Source organism: Plutella xylostella, chromosome 27 (assembly GCF_932276165.1).
Source record: "Plutella xylostella chromosome 27, ilPluXylo3.1, whole genome shotgun sequence".
NCBI lineage: Eukaryota > Metazoa > Arthropoda > Insecta > Lepidoptera > Plutellidae > Plutella > Plutella xylostella.
In genome coordinates this window covers 7,340,657-7,363,789 of record NC_064007.1, presented here as the reverse complement: position 1 = coordinate 7,363,789, position 23,133 = coordinate 7,340,657, and the positions used below count along the sequence as shown (strand labels likewise).

The 23,133-nt window shown below is 38.6% G+C and overlaps 1 protein-coding gene and 1 long non-coding RNA gene across 3 annotated transcripts in view; one reads left to right on the top strand and one right to left on the bottom strand.

The window, feature by feature from the left end:
- The window catches only part of LOC125490748 (trypsin CFT-1-like), a 303,958-nt gene that overhangs the window by 6,590 nt on the left and 274,235 nt on the right, over positions 1-23,133 (top strand). For both annotated transcript variants that reach the window (XM_048631010.1, XM_048631009.1), the window contains one exon: positions 7,073-7,158. In XM_048631010.1, the coding sequence (XP_048486967.1) occupies positions 7,073-7,158 (86 nt within the window). The remainder of the gene's footprint in view (positions 1-7,072; positions 7,159-23,133) is intronic.
- LOC125490763 lies at positions 9,590-11,256 on the bottom strand. Its single transcript, XR_007267897.1, has 2 exons — positions 11,035-11,256; positions 9,590-10,284 (listed from the first exon to the last, which is right to left on the bottom strand). It is a non-coding gene; the product is annotated as an uncharacterized LOC125490763 (long non-coding RNA).

Genomic DNA, 23,133 nt, shown 5'->3' with positions numbered 1-23,133 from the left:
CATCAACTTTGAGGACGTCAAATTCGCGAGCTTCCGCCAAATTATCACTTTCATTGCACGGTAATGGGTTTCTGCTTAAAGCGTCAGCGTGTCTCATACTATCTCCCGGTTTGTACTCTATTGAAAAATTATACTCTTGCAGTAAGAGCCACCATCTCGCAATCCTCGGAACTAAGTCTCGTTTTGAAAGCGTGGACCTCAGTGCATTGCAGTCAGTGCAAACTTTAAAATTGAGTCCTATTAAATAGGTACGAAACTTTTTAAGACTAAAAACGACTGCAAGAGTCTCTAGTTCGTAGGAGTGCATAAATTGCTCATCTTTGGTAGTCTGCCTGCTGTAGTATGCAACTGGTCTCAATGGCGACTTTTCATCAGGTTTTTGCAGCAGAATTCCGCCAATACCCAATTTGCTCGCATCACAGTGAACTTCGGTTATGTAACTCGGGTCGTACAGAGCTAATAGTGGTCTCTCAACCAGTTTGCTTTTTAAAGTTTCAAAAGCTTTTATCTCGGTTTCACCCCACGACCATGGTGTGTTAGCTTTGGTGAGCGTAGTCAGAGGTCTTGCGATACTCGCGAAGTTTGGTATGAACCTGCGAAAGAAGCTGGCCAAGCCCACAAATTGCCGTATCTGATGAACGTTTGTAGGTGGGGGAAAGGAAGATACCGCGTCGATCTTCCTTTTTCCTGGCCTTAAACCATTGTTTGAAACCTCGTAACCTAAATAGTCTAAGCTGGTTTGAAAGAAATTACATTTTGTGATGTTCAAAGTGAGACCCGCTTCGCGTAGAGATTTTAGTATACGCCGTAACTTTTCTAAGCCGTCCTTAACTGTCGTCGCTGGTGAGAGCAAATCATCCATGTAAGGTATTGCTAAATCATATCTATCCTTTCCCAGTGCCTTATTGATCATGTGTTGGAAAACAGCAGGGGCATTGACTAGACCAAACGGCATTCTGGTATATTCGAAATGGCCATCTGGGGTAATAAAAGCCGTTATATGCCTTGACTCCTCACTCATGGGTATCTGATAATATCCAGATTTTAAATCAAGACTGGTAAAATATTTTTTACCATTCAGTCTATCCAGCTGATCGTCGATCACTGGCATGGGATAAGAGTCCTTAACAGTTTTTTTGTTAAGGGCCCTGTAGTCAACGCATAGCCGATATTCTCCATTTTTCTTCTTGACCAGTACAATAGGGCTCGCATAAGCTGATTCCGATTCTTGCACAATTTTGTTCTCCAACAATTGATTGACTAAGTCCCTAACTACAAGACGTTCGCTGTAGGGCAAGCGATACGGTTTGTATGAGACCGGTGTCTCGTCTTGTAATTTAATACTCATTTTGCATATGGATGTTTTACCTAATTCGTCCATGTTCAGGGCAAAACAATCTCTGTACTCGTTCACTAAACTTAGTAACAAACTTCTTTCTTCCTCTGTTGCGTCAGATCCTACATTAAGCATGTCAATTGTTATGTCGTCTACTCTTACATCCGTGTTTTTGTCATTGTCCTCGAGTATAATTTTATTAACATTTAATTCATTATGCTGATCTTCAGACTGTACATCAATTGGTAAAATTCGTGCACGGGACAATAGCTGACCTTCATGTAAGGTTATTGCTTGGCTTGAAAAACTAATAGCCACTATCTGACACAACCCTTCATTTATCGGGTATACTCCCGGTAGAACAATCAACTCATTTCCACATTTAAAGTTAGAACTGCCGGGTAAATATAAATAACCAGTGATATTTTCGTTGGCTCTAGTGACTAGACTATGGATTCCATTAATGCAAATTTTGGATACATTATATAATTTAATTTTTTTGTCATCTGCCAAATCACATTTATCCGTGTACAAAATTAGTTGCGTGTTTGTCTTATAAATGATAACTTCCGATCTTTCAGTTAAATTTTGGCCAATAAGTAACTCGTAGCCAAGAAATTCATCTGGTACAACATACGCGTCTATCTTTGCATTAACAAAATCCACAGTCACATCTATTTCTACACGGCCCAAAGGTTGCATACAACCAAATGCGAATCCTTTCAATATTGGCAAACATGTAGTTTGTAACTCTAAATTTAAGTCCAGAACACAACTTTTCTTTATCATTGTACATTGACTTCCTAGATCTAAGAAAGCCTGCCTATCAGTACCGTTTACTTTGACTACTTTAAGATAAATATTTGATTCACATTTTGGGGTTTCATTTCTATTTATATTATCAATCATATTAACCTTTTCATTAGATGTAGGCTGGTTTGGCCGTTCGTTCCTGTTGACCATACCTCTTCGACAGTGTTCAGGCATATGTCCCAACAAATTGCATTTGGTACAACGTTGCAATTCTTTAGGGCATTTAGGGACAGTATGTCCTAGTTCTGAGCAATTAAAACATCGGGGATTCCTTTGCGAATTATAAACTCTATTGTTTCTATTGTTTTCTGTGTTTCTGGATTGTAATATGTTCGTTCTTGCTGCAGGAGCCGTCCGTTTCAAGTCCTTACTGGTTTTCGTTGATATGACTCGCAGATACCGCAGTAATTTATTCGGGCTCTTAAAGTTAGCGCCTTGTGCGTTTAGTCTTATATTGTTATCGTAGATTCCATGAATGATGCAATCTACAGCATCCTTGCCTTTAATATTACAGTGATTAACAAGTTTAGCTTTATCATAGAAGTATTCTTCTAATGTCTCCTCCCGGCGGCTCTTACGATCAAGCATTTCGGTTAATCTGTCTGCGTAATTTCTATCATCTGGGAAGTTCTTTAATAGCTTCCTTTGCCATTCGTTCCATGTTAAATCAACAGACGTAAGGCCCTCGTACCATCTACGGGCTAGGCCCGACAGTTTAGAAAGTGCGTGAAATATTTTCTGCTTTTCCGTCCATTTATACATAACCGCGATTTCATTGACCTTATTAAGCCATGCTCTTGTGGATTGGTTCTTTAGACTTGGGTCAAGTTTTGGTACTACATCCTGAACTCCCACGAACGCATTATTTTCATGATTAGTGAAGGCGTTCATGAACCTTTCCATCACTGATATTTCCATTTCACGATGGGAACGGGCGTGACGCTGTCGCTTTCGAGAGGTTCTACGCGTACGTGATCGTGATCTACGCTCGCGGCTGCAGTCAGTTGCAGTCGATGAGTAAGAGCTGTTGGTAGAACTGGCATGTCGTTTACGTTTACGATCATACTCGTAGATCCCATCAGAAGAAGATGAGCTTGATGATTGATGTCTCTTATTTCTGCCTCGCAAACGTGTACGTAATTTACGGGAAGACCGAGAACGATATCTTCTTTTCCGTGATGATAGCGATGCTCTTGTTCTCGTCCTGCTACGTCCTAACTTTCGAGAACTATCAACGGATAGATCTCTGGATAGAGAAGTTCTTGGGGTTATTTCGGTCTGTTCCCATGACTTCGACGGTAATGGCGGTGTATTAGACATATTTTCATCTTTCAGCATTAATTTGAGAATAATTTAATCAGGTAAGTAAGTATTGATATAAAGTTGTAATTAAAACAGTAGGTATGTACATATAGTCCAAGTCATCGGGGTTTTAGGAAATTGGGAGAGAGATTGCAGATTAATTACAGATAACAACTTAGTTATGTAAGTAAAATGTTGTATAACTTATTAGTACTTTTATGGTAAATCGTTCATTATAAATTATATCTTCAATATATTGTATCAAATAAATATAATACACTTAGGCATATTCTTATGCATATTAATTATAAATACCAATAGTAAAACTATATAAAAAAGTCAAAAGTAGGTATTCTAAAATCTCCAATGTACACGATGGCCGGTAACAGGTAGTTTTACCCTATATTCGGTATCAGACTTTATAACGGTAACTGGTAGTTTTACCCTATATTCGGTATTTGATTTTTAACATCTCGCTCCGACAGGGATAGGTTCTAATCGTCGTAATCATACGAATATGTTGCAGATACGCTGGTACGTAACCAGACACATAGAACACTTTAGTAGGTAGGTAAGTAGATAAAAGGTAGGTAAATAGGTACCCGCCTTACTGTAAGAACTGTGAGAATATTTCAAACTTATGCTGGTAGGGAATCGAACCCATTTATTTAGAATATTATTATGTAAACATCTGAGTTTGTTCGACACGAATAGAGTAATATACTTAACTCTAGTTATTACTCTGTGGAGTATCGAACGTATGTAGGTACAACCCGACTATAAAGTGCCATGCCAAACCATAATCAATTGACATTTTGTTTTCAAACTGCTAGTAAATAGGTACCTAGCCGTTTTTGCAAAATCGCATTCTTCATTTTCATAACTTTATGGTTGTACTGTACTGAATGTGTATTTATTTATTGAATACTTTATTGTAGGTACCTAGTGACTTTGGATTTATCAATCTAGTCATGGAAGTAAATGAACTTTACAATTATTTTTCCGTTAAATTTGTAGTTAACCGAGTAGGTATGTGTATAGTTTTATTTATTAAAGTACGTAATGTGTTTATAGATTAACTTAGCCTATAATACCTACTTATTTTATACAACTGTTGTGATTAGGTACTAATCATCAGGCTGACAAATTTTCGTCGTAAAGTCAGTGCAGGGTCACAAGGACAAGACGCCATTTTACAATACAATCGTAAAATGAACACACTCGGGTTAGCGTCCGCGAGATTCAAAAAGCATGACGCAAAAAAAATAAAAATAATAATTAAGCGAAAGTAATACAAGTAAGTAAATACAAAACATTAACTAGCTGTTGCTGTTAGTAAATCTCCGATTTCAGTTTTCGGTGTTGAGATCTCAATGATAAAGTTAACACTAAGAAAATGCGTGACTATCGCGTTTAAATAAACGCGTGTTTTAATAACTTTGTGTGGGTTAGTCTGATTTAAAGTTTGTGTGATATTAGTTTAAAAGAATAGTAAATTGCTTTTCAATAATCATAGAGGCTACGTAGTTCTAATAAAGATTACGCTTTTTAATCGCCGAGCACTTGTTGATGAGATTGTAAAGTTATTTTAATAAAATGACTTACCGGTAGGCGCGAACCACTTTCACTTCTGATATAAACAAAATTATACCTTAACAGATGCTCAATAACACTGATGATAATTTGAGAGAAAGGAAGCAGATAAAGGCACCGAATCACCAACTAACAATAATAAATTGCAATTTTCAATCCAACCAAACAATCTGTCGTTTTTATTTTTTTTCTAAGATGGCCGGCACCGGATCTCACTTCCTCTTTCGAATCACAGACAAACCATAGACAATGAGCGATTGCTCCGTTCCAGCTATACTCTGGTCAATCCCAGATCTCAGAATAATAGCTAAATTACAATAAGATCATTATAATGGAAAATAGTGTTACTTATTTAATACAAGAATAGTATTTAAAAATGTAAACGCTAACAGTACTTAGTACCTATATTTGTATTTAATTATTACAAAGTTTGCACAAGTCAAACACACACCTACATCACAAATTTAAAGCTACGTAAGTACCTACTAACGTTATAGGTGAAAACAACGTCATCTTATGAGACAATGGAAAAAAATAATATTGGTAAGATGCTATAGAAGATATGCTATGATTATAATTATGTAAATATTCGGGTCTATAAACGACTACGGCTATTAGTAGATTTAATATTTCGGTAAATTACCTACACAAATATAATAATCCTGAATAAAAAAAAAATAGATACCTATTTATATTTCTTCGTTTGGAGCTGTCAACAAAATTTTCATAATACTGACACCAAACAAGGAAGTGATGTTGATGTGACTGTGACCGTAGGTACACAGTTGTACGGGTAGGGTCAGTGCGTCTCAGTATGTCCGAGAAATACATCTCAAATGATCTAAAAATTCAAATGATGAAGGTATTCAATATCCATCCATCCATAATGAAAGTTAACTGTTGGGAGTTCTGATGTAAGTTATCAGATCATTTCAAAATGATGTGACATTACTTACTTATGATTTTGATTATAACTAGAAACGTCAGTTTTCAGTGTTTTAAAATTCAACTGTAAGTAGGTATAGTTATAAAAAAAACATATATTTGGCGTTGGACAGCCAACTGGTAGCCTTTACTATGTGTTTCCCAAGACTGTAGTTTAAAAGGAGGTAGGTTCTAAAAATTAAAATCATGAAGTTAGCTAACTTTCTAAAGGCTTTGTCAAACCAGGTCGCGTAACGCGTTACTAGCGCGCGTCACACGCAACGCGACGCTAGCGCTGGCGCTCTGTTTACCGTAGTAGTTGTAGCGGCCTAATTTGCGTATTGAATTTGTCCTATATTTCTGGTGTTTAAAATAATGAACAACCGCTTTGGAATACTTATATAACGTATATTGATAAATAAGTCAGTTACAATGTAAAATATTCGAGGAATTGGGGTAGGGAACAATTCAACCAATCACAGTGATAATGCTTCACGCCATCTACATCCAATCAGGTGGCAGTATTTGTAGTAGTACCAAGCTTGCCACTAGATGGCGCTGTTCCGGTTTATTTGGGCCCGAACAGTAGTACAACACATCTTGGCGTCATAGCGCGGCGTCAAGTTAGCGCTCTGACGCGCGCTAGTAATGCTTTCTGTTTGACGTAGCCTTAAGTTATTTTAAATTTGCGGTAAGTTATACATAGCCCTCATTGTAACGTACTTTAGAGCGGTGGTGGTGTAATGGATACAATGGATAAGGCCTCGTCCTCTCAATCAAGGCCGCGGGTTCAAATCCTGGCCTGTACCAATGAATTCTTTGAATTAAGGAGTTTAAGTACAATAATACCACGTGCTCTTACGGTGATGGACAACATCGTGAGGAAACCTGCACATCTAGATTCTAGATGTGTATCCTAAGTGCATGGTACTTATCCCAAAACGGCGATATGGTTCGCAACCTATCACGTGAGTACAAAATGTTCTGCGAAAAGTGGGTGGCTCGCTTGTGAGCCACCTCTGACTACCCCTTCGGGGATTATAGTTGTGAGTGCATATGTATGTATATGTATGTATGTAACGTACTTTATCGCTGTATTTGCAGATGCGTCAGAAGCTGCTGCTGGGTTTCTGTGGGGGCGTGATACTCACACAGCACCACGTGCTCACCGCTGCGCACTGCTTATTTCGGTAATAAATTCCTATTTTTTGTATGTACTTAGCTTAGTTACGATTTAGCGGTCAGCTATATTTCCCTGCCATTAATTTACAAACTAGTATTGACAAATCCGATAGGGCGGGTGCACCAATATTAAACTCACTTGTTACCACTTACTTATTTATTACTTTTACAACATTTTCACCTGAACATTCCACAATTAATCAGAAATAATAATAATTGTTTTCCTCGACCGCAAAACAACAACAAGCGCGTTTATATAGATGGTGGATCCCGGAAGTATGCGACAAACTTATCTGTTCCGGTGAGAGCGAACTAAATTGATCCATATCTCATTATTTACCTACTAATGAATTGTATATTGTTATTAAAGATTAGATTGGTTTATTAGCACCGCAAGAGCGAATTAACAATACGAGCAAACTTAAAATCTTATAGAATTAAGAAATATTAGACATTTATGTGTGCTGTCACCGGAACGGTATGGTAACGGTAGGTACGACGTTTACGGAACAAGCAAATATATTAGTGTTTCGCGGAGGGGTCACTGACTTCTGAACTAGGAATATTAGAATTTGATCTAGCGGTCTAATACCTAGGTACTGGCAGGACGAATAGCTATTGCTTTTTTTGAGAAAGCAAATTCAAAATTCGAATGTGACACTACTGTTTATTGTAGGTAGGTCAAATACGAAGAATTACCTGGTACTTAAGAGCTTATCTTTTTTGTTTTGTTCACATTTCTTCTCATATTTATCAATGTTTCATGTTTTGTATTTAAATTCGTTAATTCCTTTTAAATTTCCAAGACTATCACTAACATAAGAATATATTATAATAACTTACAAAATACTTACTCATCAACTAATCATTCAAAAAAGATCAAAATTACACAACCATACTATACTAATAAAATCCGAGATCGCATGTAGATATTGTTGTTTTCACACGTTATTCCTTATCTATACCAAATTAATTCAGCCTTAACAAACAATTATTGTTCAAAAATTCACGAAATAGGTACTAGCGAATAACGATCACGATTTCATTGATTTCAAAGTAGCTTACGTTACGACACTTACAGGTGTGTGAAGTTAGCAGCCTAAAGTTAGCAGCCTTTGAATAGCCGACCAAATTAAGATGGTCACTTCAGTCATTGAATACTTTATCAATTAGAACACGTAAAAAGCCCCAAAAACATTGGAATAATAATGTTAAGTATTCATATAAACACTATACTATGTTCTAAAATAAATAAAAATACAAAAAAATACGACGTTTACTTACTGACGCCCTTGATGGTTAGTGGATATTTTGTATGGGGGCACCAAGATGCCATAGACCTGCCAGCATCTCACCTGGTTTATTATCTGTGTTGACTCATTCGAAAACACTGACAGAAGTTTCATCAACATTGAAACGGTATACAGGTGTCCAGGAGCCACTTTCTGACAGATTTTGGGTGAAAAATTGACAATATTTCACGAACATTCAAGTTTGCAGGTGGAACCTGAGGGAATTCAGCTGCAAATGATAGTTCATATGAAAGGTATTATTAATAACTAGAAACGGTTTTCAGTACATTCAGATTAAATGACTTTTGGTGAATATTCAAGGGAAAGATCAGAAAATAAAAGTTAGCAGCCCAAGATTAACATTTTGTACTAGGGCACCAAGATGCCATAGACCTGCCAGCATCTCACCTGGTTTAATATGTGTGTTGACTCATTAGAAAACACTGTCAGAAGTTTCATCAACATTGAAACGGTATAGCAGGTGTCCAGGAGCCACTTTCTGACAGATTTTGGTCGAAAAATTGACAATATTTCACGAATATTCAAGTTTGCAGGTGTAACCTGAAGGAATTCAGCTGCAAATGATAGTTCATATGAAAGGAATTATTAATACCTAGAAGTAGTTTTCAGCTATTTCAGATTAAATGACTTTTGGTGAATATTCAAGGGAAAGATCAGAAAATAAAAATTAGCAGCCCAAGATTAACATTTTGTATGGGGGCACCAAGATGCCATAGACCTGCCAGCATCTCACCTGGTTTATTATGTGTGTTGACTCATTAGAAAACACTTACAGAAGTTTTATCAACATTGAAACGGTTTAGCAGGTGTCCAGGAGCAACTTTCTGACGGATTTTGGTTAAAAATTGTCAATATTTCACGAATATTCAAGTTTGCAGGTGTAACCTGAAGGAATTCAGCTGCAAATGATAGTTCATATGAAAGGTATTATTAATTCCTAGAAACAGTTTTCAGCAGCTTTCAGCAATTTCAAATTAAATGACTTTTGGTGAATATTCAAGGGAAAGATTAGAAAATAAAAGTTAGCAGCCCAAGATTATCATTTTGTATGGGGGCACCATGATGCCATAGACCTGCCAGCATCTCACCTGGTTTATTATCTGTATTATTAATTTAGACACCTTAGTTACTCACTTACACTTTATTTAAACTTTTTAAACAGTAACAAAGCTTATTTATCAGTAATTCACATGCACATTTGTAACAATTGTAACTTCGAACCGCCATTCCCTATTCATATTTTTTCTGAACCCTACTTCTTTTAATCCTGTGTTGCCAGTATCGTCTTTAATCATGTGTTGTAAGCGACAAAAATGCACAAAATAATTATAACATATTTAAAAATATTGGAAAATAACAACAATTTTTAGCAAAGGAATAGTTTAGCTAACAGACGGCCGTCCTGTTATTGGAATGCCCCTATTCCACATCGGCCATACTGAATATCATAAAGAGAATTTAATTAGTGAGCATTACCTACCTAAAAAAAAACATAATACACAAGCTAACACAATTAATTGCTGAGGTAAGAATATTAACCAACATACGGAGTCGACATTCATAGTAGGTAAATAAATCAAATTAATAACAAAAAAAAAAACTTTCATACATGTTTCCATTCTTAAATTACAACGACACAACAGGCTCACCACGCATAAATTAAGGCTGTAGTTAAAATATTATAATGAATAATTTTACTAATACAATTAGTATAGAGAAGCATCTTCCGTGGATCTTTTCTCCGTTTTTTTTTCAGAATCCCATGCTGGTTGAGTGAGAGCACTTGCATCTTCCCTGTTATTCGTAGAATCTTGAGGACTCCTGCGAAAGTACAAAATCTATGATTAAATGTATAATAGTTAATCAATAACTTATCGTTGGTTGTAGGAATATGAATCCATGAGTCTAATTCAGTACCAGTTAGCATTGCTAAACACAATGTCACCTTAACAGGATAATAGTACCAGTGAGTGCTGTTCACCAGTCAATCTCACCTTAACAGATAATAGTACCAGTGAGTGCTGTTCACCAGTCAATCTCACCTTAACAGATAATAGTACCAGTGAGTGCTGCTTATCGCAGGCAGTCACCTTAACAAGTAATAGTACCAGTGAGTGCTGCTTACCACAGTCAATCTCACCTTAACAAATAATAGTACCAGTGAGTGCTGCATATTACAGTCAATCTCACCTTAACAAATAATAGTACCAGTGAGTGCTGTTTACCACAGTCAATCTCACCTTAACAAATAATAGTACCAGTGAGTGCTGTTTACCACAGTCAATCTCACCTTAACAAATAATAGTACCAGTGAGTGCTGCTTACCACAGTCAATCTCACCTTAACAAATAATAGTACCAGTGAGTGCTGTTTACCACAGTCAATCTCACCTTAACAAATAATAGTACCAGTGAGTGCTGTTTACCACAGTCAATCTCACCTTAACAGATAATAGTACCAGTGAGTGCTGTTCACCAGTCAATCTCACCTTAACAGATAATAGTACCAGTGAGTGCTGCTTATCGCAGGCAGTCACCTTAACAAGTAATAGTAGGCTAGGTTTACACATACCTTCTAATTTTAGCCCTTCAGCGACATATAATCCATTCTTCAGCTTTACTCAGCTGCATTAATCACATGAGTGTCGTCTTTCTGAAAATGTTAACTAATGGGATTGGGACTCAAATGATGGTAGGATTGATTTGTAAATAGGCTAGTCCAACTCATAGTAGTTCATTAGTGTTAGTCATAACGACATTATCGTTCGAGTCATCTTCATTTTCAGTAGTCTCTAAGTCAGCTATACTCAAACTGCGGCCCGCGGGCCGCATGTGGCCCGCCGGGACTTTCTCAGTGGCCCGCGTGCCATGAGAGATAATAGAGAATATACATTCTGTTTAAAAAGTATCGGGATTATATCCATAAAACAAAAAATGTTTGTATTCATCCAAATTTATATTATCACTTTCAAAATTTGCTCCTTCAGAAACGATACACACGCCATATAAACGATATATACGCCAACAAATTATCCAATCATCACAACTTTTTTTTAAACGCTGTTTCCAGAGTTGTGTTTAGTACTCGTGGCGAATTTTATTTTTTCGTCTATCGATTGTTAGTCAGAGTCATGTTGACTGTTTTCTATGACTATCGTGGTGTTGTGCACTCGGAATTCTTGCCATAAAGTCAAACGGTAGGAAAATAATATTATTTGCGGGTTATGTAGAATTTAGTACAGCAAATTCGACGAAGAAGCCAGATTTGTGGAAAAAAAAAACGAAAAAAGATTTTGCACTACGATATCGCGCCTTTCGCACAAGGATCATCATTGTCAATGAATTTTTGAGCAAACACTCAAAAAATACCATCGAGCATCCACCATATTAACCAGATATGGCTGCAGCTCACGGCTCTAGCTCTAAAAAAGAAGCAAGAGCCGTGAATTACTACTTCGAGGCACTGTTTTCAATCGATAGAAGACAATAAGGAAAAATCGCCGCGACTACTAAAACCCAACTCTGAAAACAGCGTTTAAAAAAATGTTGTGTTGATTGGATAATTCGTTGGCGTATGTGTATCGTTTCTGAAGGAACAAGTTTTGAAGGTGATAAAATAGATTTGGATATTCATCCAAATTTATTTTATTACCTACAAAATTTTGGATATTCATGCAAATTTATTTTATTATCTCTAAAATTTGCCACACACCCACATTTTTTGTTTCTAATCCCTTTTATATACCTTTTATATATGATACTTTTTACACATAGTAGTATATGCATGTGTTTTTTATTATTATTCGATAGTTTACATCGCTTTATAATAGATAAAAAAAATTGCTTGCGGCCCGCGACACCATGACTTGAACGTGTTTGTGGCCCTTATATAAAAAAGGTTGAGTACCAATGCTCTAAGTCATCGTCATTGTCGCTTTCATCTGATGTCGCAAAAGTAATCCATTTTTTTAATGCATCAGCAGGGTAGACACTCTTGTATTTACGTTTTGAATGTCCGTCTATGCTAGATACTTGATAACGATCGTTTTTAAGTACAGCGCTTATCTTAAATGGTCCTCTAAATTTTGGTAATAGTTTTTTGCTTTTGCCGTTTGCTGGATAATTATGATTTGGAATCATTACAAGATCATTTAATTCAAAGAACTTTGTGGGTGCTTTATTTAGATCATATCGAGTTTTCATAGCCTGTTGATTTTTCCTAATAGTTTCTGCAGCGGTTTCTCGCGCTATACTTCGTGTTTCATCTATAGTATTTTTAACCGATTCTGTCACCATATTCTCCTCATCACTGACAATCGGAGATGTAATTTTTTCTTTGTTTTCTGACTCAGAAACCAACGCATTTTGAACTGCATTAAGGATTGGGCCCTCCGAAGGGTTGACGGTCCTATGCCCAAATACTATCTCTGACGGGGATAGACCAGTGCCTTTATTTTGAGTGTTATTTAAACTCCATTGCACGGAATTCACGTGACAATCCCAGTCTCGTTCATCCATGCCATGATTAGACGCTGCAAGGGACTCTAATATAGTACGGTTGTACCTCTCAATTTGCCCATTAGCACGCGGCGTTGCTACCGCGTTCAGAATGTGTTTCGTCCCGATGGTTTTCATGTATTTACTAAATGTAGCAGAGGTAAAGCTCGTCCCCCTGTCAGATATAATAACTTTCGGGCATCCGATCATACTGAATATATCGACTAAGATCTTGATGGTGGTTTTACTCTTAAGATTTTTAACCGGCTTAATAAATATAAATTTGCTAAACCCGTCTATGATTCCTAAAATGTACGAATTACCGTTTCGGCTCCTGATAAACGGGCCCAGGTGGTCCATATGCAACGTATGGAAAGGAATATTTGTTTTCGGAATCGGGTGCAGGTAGCCACTTTTTTTGCAGTAGAGGTTTTGCTATACGCGCAATTTAGACATGCTGAGACATACTTTCGAACGAATTTATTCATCTTAGGGAACCAATAATCTTTTTTCATTTTGTCCAGTGTCTTTTCTACTGAAAAGTGACCCGCTTCATCATGACTGAGCTGACACACACGCCACCGGGCGCCATTTGGTACAACCCATTTCAATTCATTGTTAATTTTTTTGTATATATTATTATCTTTAATTTCATAACTATCCATGATGTCGCTAACCTCTTTACGGCCAGCTTTAATAATTGAGGTAATCAATTTAATTTTCGGATCCGACATTTGGACAGATTGTAGCCATTCAGTAGTGGTTACGTTCATGACCTCGAACTCACGTGTGTCTTCGTGATCGTCGTGATCGGTGCCTTGAAGAGGATTTCGGCTTAAAGCATCCACGTGCCGCATGCTTTCTCCGGGTCGATACTCAATACTAAAATTGTATTCTTGCAGTAACAACCACCATCGAGCAATTCGAGGCACTAAATCACGTTTGGTCAATGTGGTTCTAAGTGCGTTGCAGTCGGTGTATACCTTAAACGGAAGACCTATTAAGTATGTACGAAACTTTTTTAATGATAATACCACGGCCAGAGTTTCTAACTCGTATGAATGTAGGTGTTCTTCTTCTTTTGAGGTTTGCTTGCTGAAATATGCGACCGGTTTGAACGGAGAGATTAAGTCTGCCTTTTGAAGTAAAATTACACCAACGCCAAGTTTACTTGCGTCACAATGTACCTCAGTAATATATTTCGGGTTGTACAGGGCAAGAATAGGCCTAGCAATCAAATTGGACTTTAACGTTTTGAAGGCGTCATCTTGATCTTTTTGCCACTGCCAGGGAGTATTCGTCTTGGTAAGAACTGTTAACGGTTTTGCTATGCTAGCAAATCCGGGAATGAATCGGCGAAAGAAACTTGCTAGTCCTACGAATTGCCTGACTTGGTGAACATTCGTAGGTGTTGGAAATGATGCCACCGCCTCAATTTTTCGGTTGCCCGGTCTAAGACCGTCGCTTGAAATTTCATAGCCTAGATAGTCGAGGTTTTTTTGAAAGAAATGACATTTCGCTATATTTAGTGTTAAGCCGGCATTACGCAACGATGCAAGAATCTTTCGAAGTTTCAGCAGTCCCTCATCTATAGTTGATGCTGGGGATAATAAATCGTCCATATAGGGAATCGCTAACTCATACCTGTCTTTTCCAAGGGCAGGGGCGTATTTAAAGATTACGCGCCCTGGGCTCCTGTAGTTTTTATTGGGTAGGCGTAAGTGAAAACAGCTAGATTGCTTTTTGTAATTTGGATTTTTATTTGGATGTACACGGTTAGACAGATAAAGAGGAAGATGTCAGTTGTACATAGAGCACATTGCTTTTCTTAAATAGAATACAATCACACAATAAGGTTGTACTGGTTTATATCATTATTCCAACAGTGGCCCTTAAACCAGTATAATAATATGTACTGTGACCTTACTCCTTACACGTGAAACTAATTCACAAACTTAAGTTACAAAAACAAAAGTACTTATAACAGAAACCAAAATCATTTCAAAATAAAATCAGTCTCCATAAAATAGTGGCCCTTAATAAAACATTCAAATAACAACAAAACAGTAACACAACAATAGGGGCTTTTACCCTATAAAAATATAAGTAGGTACAACAACAGGAGCATTTACCCTATAAAACACATAAGTACCTATCAACTTATAAATCAAAGTACTTACATAATAACTATGATACCTACTTAGATCAAACCTAATATTTGAACAAAGTAATTATGTTTCTCTCTAGTTACTGGCTTTGTCATGAAATCAGCTGGTTGGCATAAAACACAAGTTTACAATCATGTTTTTACATAACTTTTGAGCTGATTGACTGTCATTATGGATCAATATCTTAGAAAATTTTCCTAACAATTCATATAGCAAAGTACGGATAAATAATGCCTCTTTGCATGAATCTGATATTGCCATATATTCAGCTTCGGTACTGGAGAGGGCAACTGTTCGTTGTTTACGGCTCTCCCATGAAATAACAGAGTTACCTAATTTAAATACGTACCCTTTATATCACCTACGGTCAATCTCGCAGCTGGCCCAATCGCATCAACGTAACCTTTGACATCTAGGCCGCTCTTACGATGCGATTCACCCTGAGAACTCACACATCAGTCGGAGTCCATAGAATCCAACGTAGAGTCTCCTGGTACATAGGTGGGATCAGAACCTGACGTTTCATTGTCTGACAATGACAACTCAGAACTTAATGCCCTTGACACCACGCTTCGCCTCTCTGTAGGGACAACCTGCTGACTTGGAGAAGGACCTGCACTAGCAGCGGAACCATCAGATGGCATCCTTTCCTCGCTGCTATTTGCCGAACAGTCCAACTCCACCATGTAGAACATGTCACCATCATTACTAACTTTCTTGAAAAACTTATTTTCGAAGAATGTGACATTTCTAGCTTTTATGCACTTACTTGGATTACAAGGATCTAGCAGTCTGTAGCCCTTACTGTCCTCACAGTAACCGACGAATATGTACTCTTTGCATTTGGAATCTAGTTTTGTTCGATTCTCGGTAAGAGCATACACTACACAACCAAAAGTACGTAAATGGCTTAGATTTACCTTTTGATTGGTCCATCTCTGTTCAGGGGTAGCTCCAGGCACAGCACGGCTTGGGCTTCTGTTTTTTAAATATACAGCCGTATTAACAGCCTCTGCCCATACCGTCTGGTCTAGTCCAGCGTCCTGTAGCATACATCTGGCCCTCTCGACGATCGTGCGGTTTGCCCGCTCTGCCACTCCATTTTGCTGCGGCGAGTGCGGGATAGTAGTTTGATGTCGGATGCCATGCTTCTTGAGGAATTCCCGGAACTGAGAACTAACATACTCACCTCCATTGTCGCTACGAAGCTCCTTGATTTTCTTGTTTGTTTGATTCTCCACCATTGCCTTGAAATATTTGAAGTTTTCGAAAACTTCACTTTTATTTCTTAGAAAATAAACAAACGTCTTTCTACTGTAATCATCGATAAACGTCAATACATACTTAGCACCACTGAAAGATTGCACAGGCATCGGACCACACAGATCCGTATGTACAAGCCCTAACACATCTGTGGCTCTGCTCTTTGATGCCTTCGGAAACGGCAAATGACTCTGTTTGCCTTTGACACAAGCAACACATGCTTCAAATTTACCTACGTCATAATCAACACCATCACACATACCATTTTTCAGAAGACGCATGCTTCTGGCATTCAGATGACCCAACCGGCGATGCCAAGTATCCTGGGTAGTTTTGTTCCCAGATGTAGCCGCCATGGATAACTCCTTCTCCTCAGGAACAGTAGACTTACTGCTTAAATTTGATTCAATCTGTGGACAAACAAAACAGTTGCCCTGCTCCCTACCTGATGTTCCATCATTCAACTGATACATACCATTTACATGACTGGCTGTGGCAATAACCTCACCATCATCATATATTTTACAACTTTTATCATCAAAAATAACCCTATAACCCTTTTTAGTTATAGCACTGACAGATAACAAGTTGGCTGTCAGTTTAGGTACATACAGAACATCGCTGATAGTCTTTACTTTTTCCAATTGAATCTTAACATTACCCTGTCCGGCTGTAAAGATCTGCTCACCATTGGCAACGCATACTGCAACAGGCTTGCTTTCACGGAAATCAGTCATCATTGATTTGTTTCCACACATATGACTCGTCGCCCCGGAGTCCAGGTACCATCGATCACGCCGCATCTTCGCTGACAGTGCATTCAACATCAGCGCTCCATTCGCCCCCTTTGCTTGACAGCTAGTAGATTTGTTGTCGTTGCTCGGAGTGCTTGACTTCTTTGGGCAGTTCTTGATACTGTGTCCTGGTTTCTTGCAGCGAGGGCATTTGAAATTCTTCTTTGCTACAAGTGCTGTGGCCGATTCATCTTTACCTGCTCTTCTTTGGCATTCTTGTTGTAATTTCGCTTTGACAACTTGGCTCGACAGCTTGATATCCGAGTTCTCAAGTGCCATTATCAGTGGGTCGTAGTCAGGTGGCAACCCACTAAGCAATATTACCGCCAGGAAATCGTCGTCTAGAGGTGCTCCTATGTCTGTAAGTTGCTGTGAGACATCACTCACCCTACCTATGTAGTCTTCCATGCTTTGACATTGATCGTACTTTGTCGCGAAGATTATCCTCAAAAGACTTAACCTTCTGCACAATCCTTTGTCTTCAAAAGCTTTCTGTAAGTTGTTCCAAGCTTCGTAAGCTGTGCTCGCGTTTCTTACGTATGTGAATATTGACGGCTGCACCGACAAACATATCTTCGCGAGAGCCTTTTGTACACGCTTTTCGTCTGAACAACTCTCACTTTCGCAGCAATCCCAAAGATCTTCGTGTATAAGTAACATTTTCATTTGAAATTTCCAATTAGTATAATTATCCATACCTCGTAGTTTTTCGAGAGGAAAAACAGTCGCCGCTGTGTTCGCCATACTCATGACAGTTCACTATTTTACGATAATTAGTTTAAATATTATCAAAATAATATGCTCAGTGTTTTATTTAAGCTCTGGGCCCATAACCTATTGGGTAGGCGTAAGTGAAAACAGCTAGATTGCTTTTTGTAATTTGGATTTTTATTTGGATGTACACGGTTAGACAGGTAAGACGATAAAGAGGAAGATGTCAGTTGTACATAGAGCACATTGCTTTTCTTAAATAGAATACAATCACACAATAAGGTTGTACTGGTTTATATCATTATTCCAACAGTTTTCCGCCCCATCAAGAAATGAAAGTAAACAAAAAGAGCAGTCAGTGTAGAGTACCTTACCTACCGACCTACATATGTATAAGAACATTGTGATGATAGATTTGCATAGATAATGATATCTTCCGATATATTTTTTTTGGATAGACTTTTTACATTTTAGAACGTTAAGAAATTATTTTTTGAACGATAATAAACTTGTGCAGGGCGACTGAGTGAGGCAAATTATTTTTTCTTTAGATTACCTTTAAAAAAACCTAGGCGGAAAAAAAATTACTATTCCACCGGTTCAGAAAAGAACCAAGGCCGGTTTTCATACTTTAAAAATCCAGCACTGCTCGTCACCAAAATACCTCGGAGTGACCCTGGATAGATCCCTCACGTACAAAACCCACTGCCAAAACACCAAGAAGAAAGTCAGCTCCCGAAACAACCTTCTGCGGCGGCTTACGTCTACCAGCTGGGGCGCCTCTCCGCAAGTTCTACGAACAAGTAGCCTAGCACTCTGCTTCCGCTGCCAGCTTTGCCTGCCCCATATGGGCAAGGTCCGCGCATGCTAGAGAAGTATATTTTTAACCGACTTCAAAAAAAGGAGGAGGTTCTCAATTGGTCGGGACCTTTTTTTATATTTTTGTTATATGTATGTTCACCGATTCACTCGAAAACGCCTGGACTGTGTGGACTGGTGTTTTATACGCGAGTAAATTCTGATAAGCAACTTGTCTAAAATCAAAAGTAAATTAAGAACCTAACACTACAAATTAATAAAATAAAATAATAATTTACAAAAAATAAAAAACGACTTAAAAAAAACACTTAAAAGTAAGAAATAATTTAATATTTAGACCAATTCTATGGTTTTTTGAAGTCGGTTTTTTAATTTTTGTAAATTATAATTTTGCTCTTAACGACACAGTTACGGGATGCCTCAAACCGAAACCGCTCTACAAAGTCTACTCTCTGGCTGGGATAGCACCCCCTAGCATACGCCGAAAAGTGGCATGTTATGTTGAGAAAGCCAAACAAGAATGTGACTCCAGACATCCACTTTATTCACATATTGACGCACCTTTCCGCCTTAAGCGCTGCAAGCGTTTCTACATATTGAGGTGTCCTTAACGGATGAAAACCCACAAAACGCATGGCTAAAGCTCTGGGAGGAAAAGAAGCCCCTAGATTCTTTCCTACCTCTCGAGGAAAAACTTGCTCCCGGTAACAGTCTCCCCTGGCACATTTGGAAGACTCTAAATCGGTTGCGAGCAGAGGTAGGATGCTGCAAGGACAATCTCAGCAAGTGGGGCTATACCGTTGGTACCAACTTATGCGACTGTGGTACCGCCCCCCAGACTATGCAGCATTTACTCTCCTGTCCCGTGTGCCCTTCCACCTGCACTCGGGATGACTTACTCCAGGCCAACCAGAATGCTATCAAAGTTGCTTCTTTTTGATCTGGACAAATTTAAAAATTCGCATGATCACACGAAAGAAGAAGTGTAGAGTACCTACTACTACCTACCGACCTACATATAAATATAAGAACATTGTGGTGATAGATTTGCATAGATAATGATATCTTCCGAAGAAAAAAAATTTTTTTCTGGATAGTCGAGTTCATTTAAGAACCTTTACCAAACCATTTTAGACTGAGTAAGGGAATCAAAAAATCTTTAGATTTCCTTCAAAAATATACCGAGGCGGAAAAAAAATTACTATTTCACCGGTTCAGAAAATAACAAAGGCCGGCTTTCATACTTTAAATCAAATTTCTTAAGACATGAAATCAACATGTGGAAAGATGGCTCAGGGCCGTTCTAGGCTTACGTCCTAAAATATTGTTCTGTACTTTTTTAACCTTCCAACCTAAAGCCCAAGGGCGGCCTACCGGCCGCCCCTGGGCCGCCTTTCGCCGCCTGCCGCCCCGGGCTGTAGCCCCTTTAGCCCTAGGGTAAATACGCCCCTGTCCAAGGGCCTTGATTATCATATGCTGGAATACAGCTGGTGCATTGACAAGTCCGAACGGCATTCGCGTGTATTCGTAATGACCATCGGGAGTCACGAAGGCAGTTAAGTGTCTAGAGCTCTCTGCCATGGGGATTTGATAGTACCCAGATTTGAGGTCTAAGCTAGTGAAGTATGATTTACCACTAAGACGATCTAAAATATCATCTATTACAGGCATTGGATATGAATCCTTAAAAGTTTTCTTATTTAATGCCCGATAATCAACGCATAGTCGGTAATCATTATTTTTCTTTTTTACAAGGACTATGGGACTCGCGTATGATGAATTGGACTCTTGTATAATTTTTGTGTCAAGGAGCTCATTGATTAAGTCACGAACTATTAACCGTTCACTATAAGGCAATCTGTATGGTTTGTATGTAACTGGGGTGTCATCTTGCAGCTTAATATGCATTTGTGTAATGTTCGTAGTACCTAATTCGGTTAAATTTAAAGCAAAACAATCTCTAAATTCGTTTAATAAGTCTAAAAGCATTCTTTTATGTTCATATGAAACGTCATTTCCTACGTTTAGCATGTCTATGGTAATAAGTCCTGGATCATTATTTTGGTCAGTCTGTGTAAAAGTAATTTTCCGTACCTCAAACTCTGGCGGTGGTTTTGTAGGAATTAATTCTGCTAGTGACGGTAAGTTTTTTTTTTTTTCGTCCAAGTGTCTAAACAGAGCAAGACGTGTGCCAGTTCTTCCAAAAATATAGTAAAACTTTCAAAAATATTTATTTTAATTAAAAATCAGTCTGTCCCGTATTATCTTGTGTAATTCTCCATAAGACACTTCAGCCATCTTGAAATTAGAGTGAGAAGAAGTATTATCGGGACCCCTCAACCGCCAACGGGAGCAGCCGGGATAGTAATCTGAGCAGCCGAACTACCAGGACTGTAGAAACTATAAAGAGATCTCCTTGACATCACTGATCGGTGAGTGCAAAGTACACTTTTTGTTTGTGACACACATTGCACCCGAGAGGGCGAAGTACCAGGACCGCATATAATTACAAGAAGTGTGAGCTATTTCTAACAATATTGAGATACATATCAAATTTTTCGCACAAAATTGTGTGAGTCGAATGGCCCGATCCGTATAGTGATTCAGCCCAGAAACAGTAGACACAAGTTCGAATCCACCCCAGGTCAAGATATATATTTTTTCTTTTTATATTTTTTTTCGAACATTACCTGGCTTTAAACACGCAGAAAGTATATGATAAAGTATATATTACTCATTTATATTATAATAACATAAAATTACAAACATTTCCATGGATTGCGCCAAGTGCAAACTCAACGTAAAGCCCGAGGAGCGATTAAAATGCGCTGTTTGCTCAACAATATTGCACTTCTTGTGTGCTGGACTAGATGAAATTTCGTTCAGAAAAATGCTTCCCATGAATAAACCAAAGTGGAAATGTGAAGGTTGCAAGCCGGCAAAATTAAGCAGTCCGCGAGTTGTCATAAACCAAGCAGAGGAATCGACACTATCGTCTATTATTAATATAGACGGTGATAGCCTATTGAAGCTTATAGAGGACAAATTCAACAAGCTACAGCATTCTATTGAAGCGCTCAGATCGGACGTAAATAGCAAGCTCAATAAGCTAACAAACTGTGTAAGTGCCCTAGACGAGCGCATCACAGTAGTAGAAAACAGCGTAGCAACTCTCTCTGAAACAACTGTTCAGTTGAAGCATGAAAACGAGTCACTGTCTAAGACTGTCACACAGCTTAAGCTGGACATCAACGATCGTGAGCAGGAACTGCTCCTAAATGATTTGGAGATTTCTGGAATACCGGAAGTGAAAGGAGAAAGTGTACGCCACATCGTGTCTCTAGTATCAAAAAAGCTGGGAGTGCAGTTGGATGATCGCGATGTAGTCCACGTTGAGCGTGTTGGACCGCCACGGCTCGGTGGCCTAGTGGAAGGAGATCGCAGGAGCCCCAGCGCACGCCCCATTGCTGTGCGCCTCGCGCGGCGGACACTGCGCGACCAATTAGTGACAGAGGCCCGTGTCCGACGCGGCGCAACCACTGAGGACTGTGGTATCGCCGGCCCTGCCCGTCGCTTCTTCGTGAATGAGCGGTTGACAAGGACTAATCGTCAACTTTTCAACTCAGCACGCGAAAATGGCAAGAAAACTGGATGGAAGTATTTCTGGACCAAGGGCGGAAAGATATTGGTGCGACGCGAAGAGGGTAAAGAGTGTCACCGTATTAGGTCAGAAGTTGACATTGTCCGTGTTTTTAACACAAACCCAGTTGGTGCATATGGTAAAGATTAATTGTAATTTTCTGTACGTAGTAGTTATGATAATAAGTATTATTATATATTATATTATATATATTATATTGATCATGTTATACTGTATGAATTTATGTAGGTATATATTTATGTTATCAACAAACATAATCACTGTAGATTATCTGAAGGTTCTAAAATATATTTGCAAGCTTACGTATTTCACCAGGTGTATTCCGCTCATTTACTATCGAAAAGCAAGCATGAACATTTGTTGTTCTACTATCAAAAGGCAAGCATAAGTTTATGAAGATTGGTTTGATCAACGTAGGCTCTTTAGGTACTGGACATGATGAATTTCATTCGGTGATGCTGCGAGAGGCGGCGGACGTAGTGGCTATTAACGAGACATGGCTGCGCGCGGGGGAGGAGGCAAAGGCTCCTGTTTGTCCCGGCTACACTCTACGTCACGTGCCTCGCCCGCCGGGTTTGGGTGGTCGAAATCGCGGTGGTGGTGTTGGATTTTATATAAAGAAGGGTGTGAAAGCACGTGTTACGGCTCACCCCCCTTCTAAAATTGAACAAATGTGGATTTCATTAAATATGCAGGGCACCCGGTTAGCTATAGGTACTGCATACCGTCCTGAATGGGTGAATGTTGATGAGTTCATT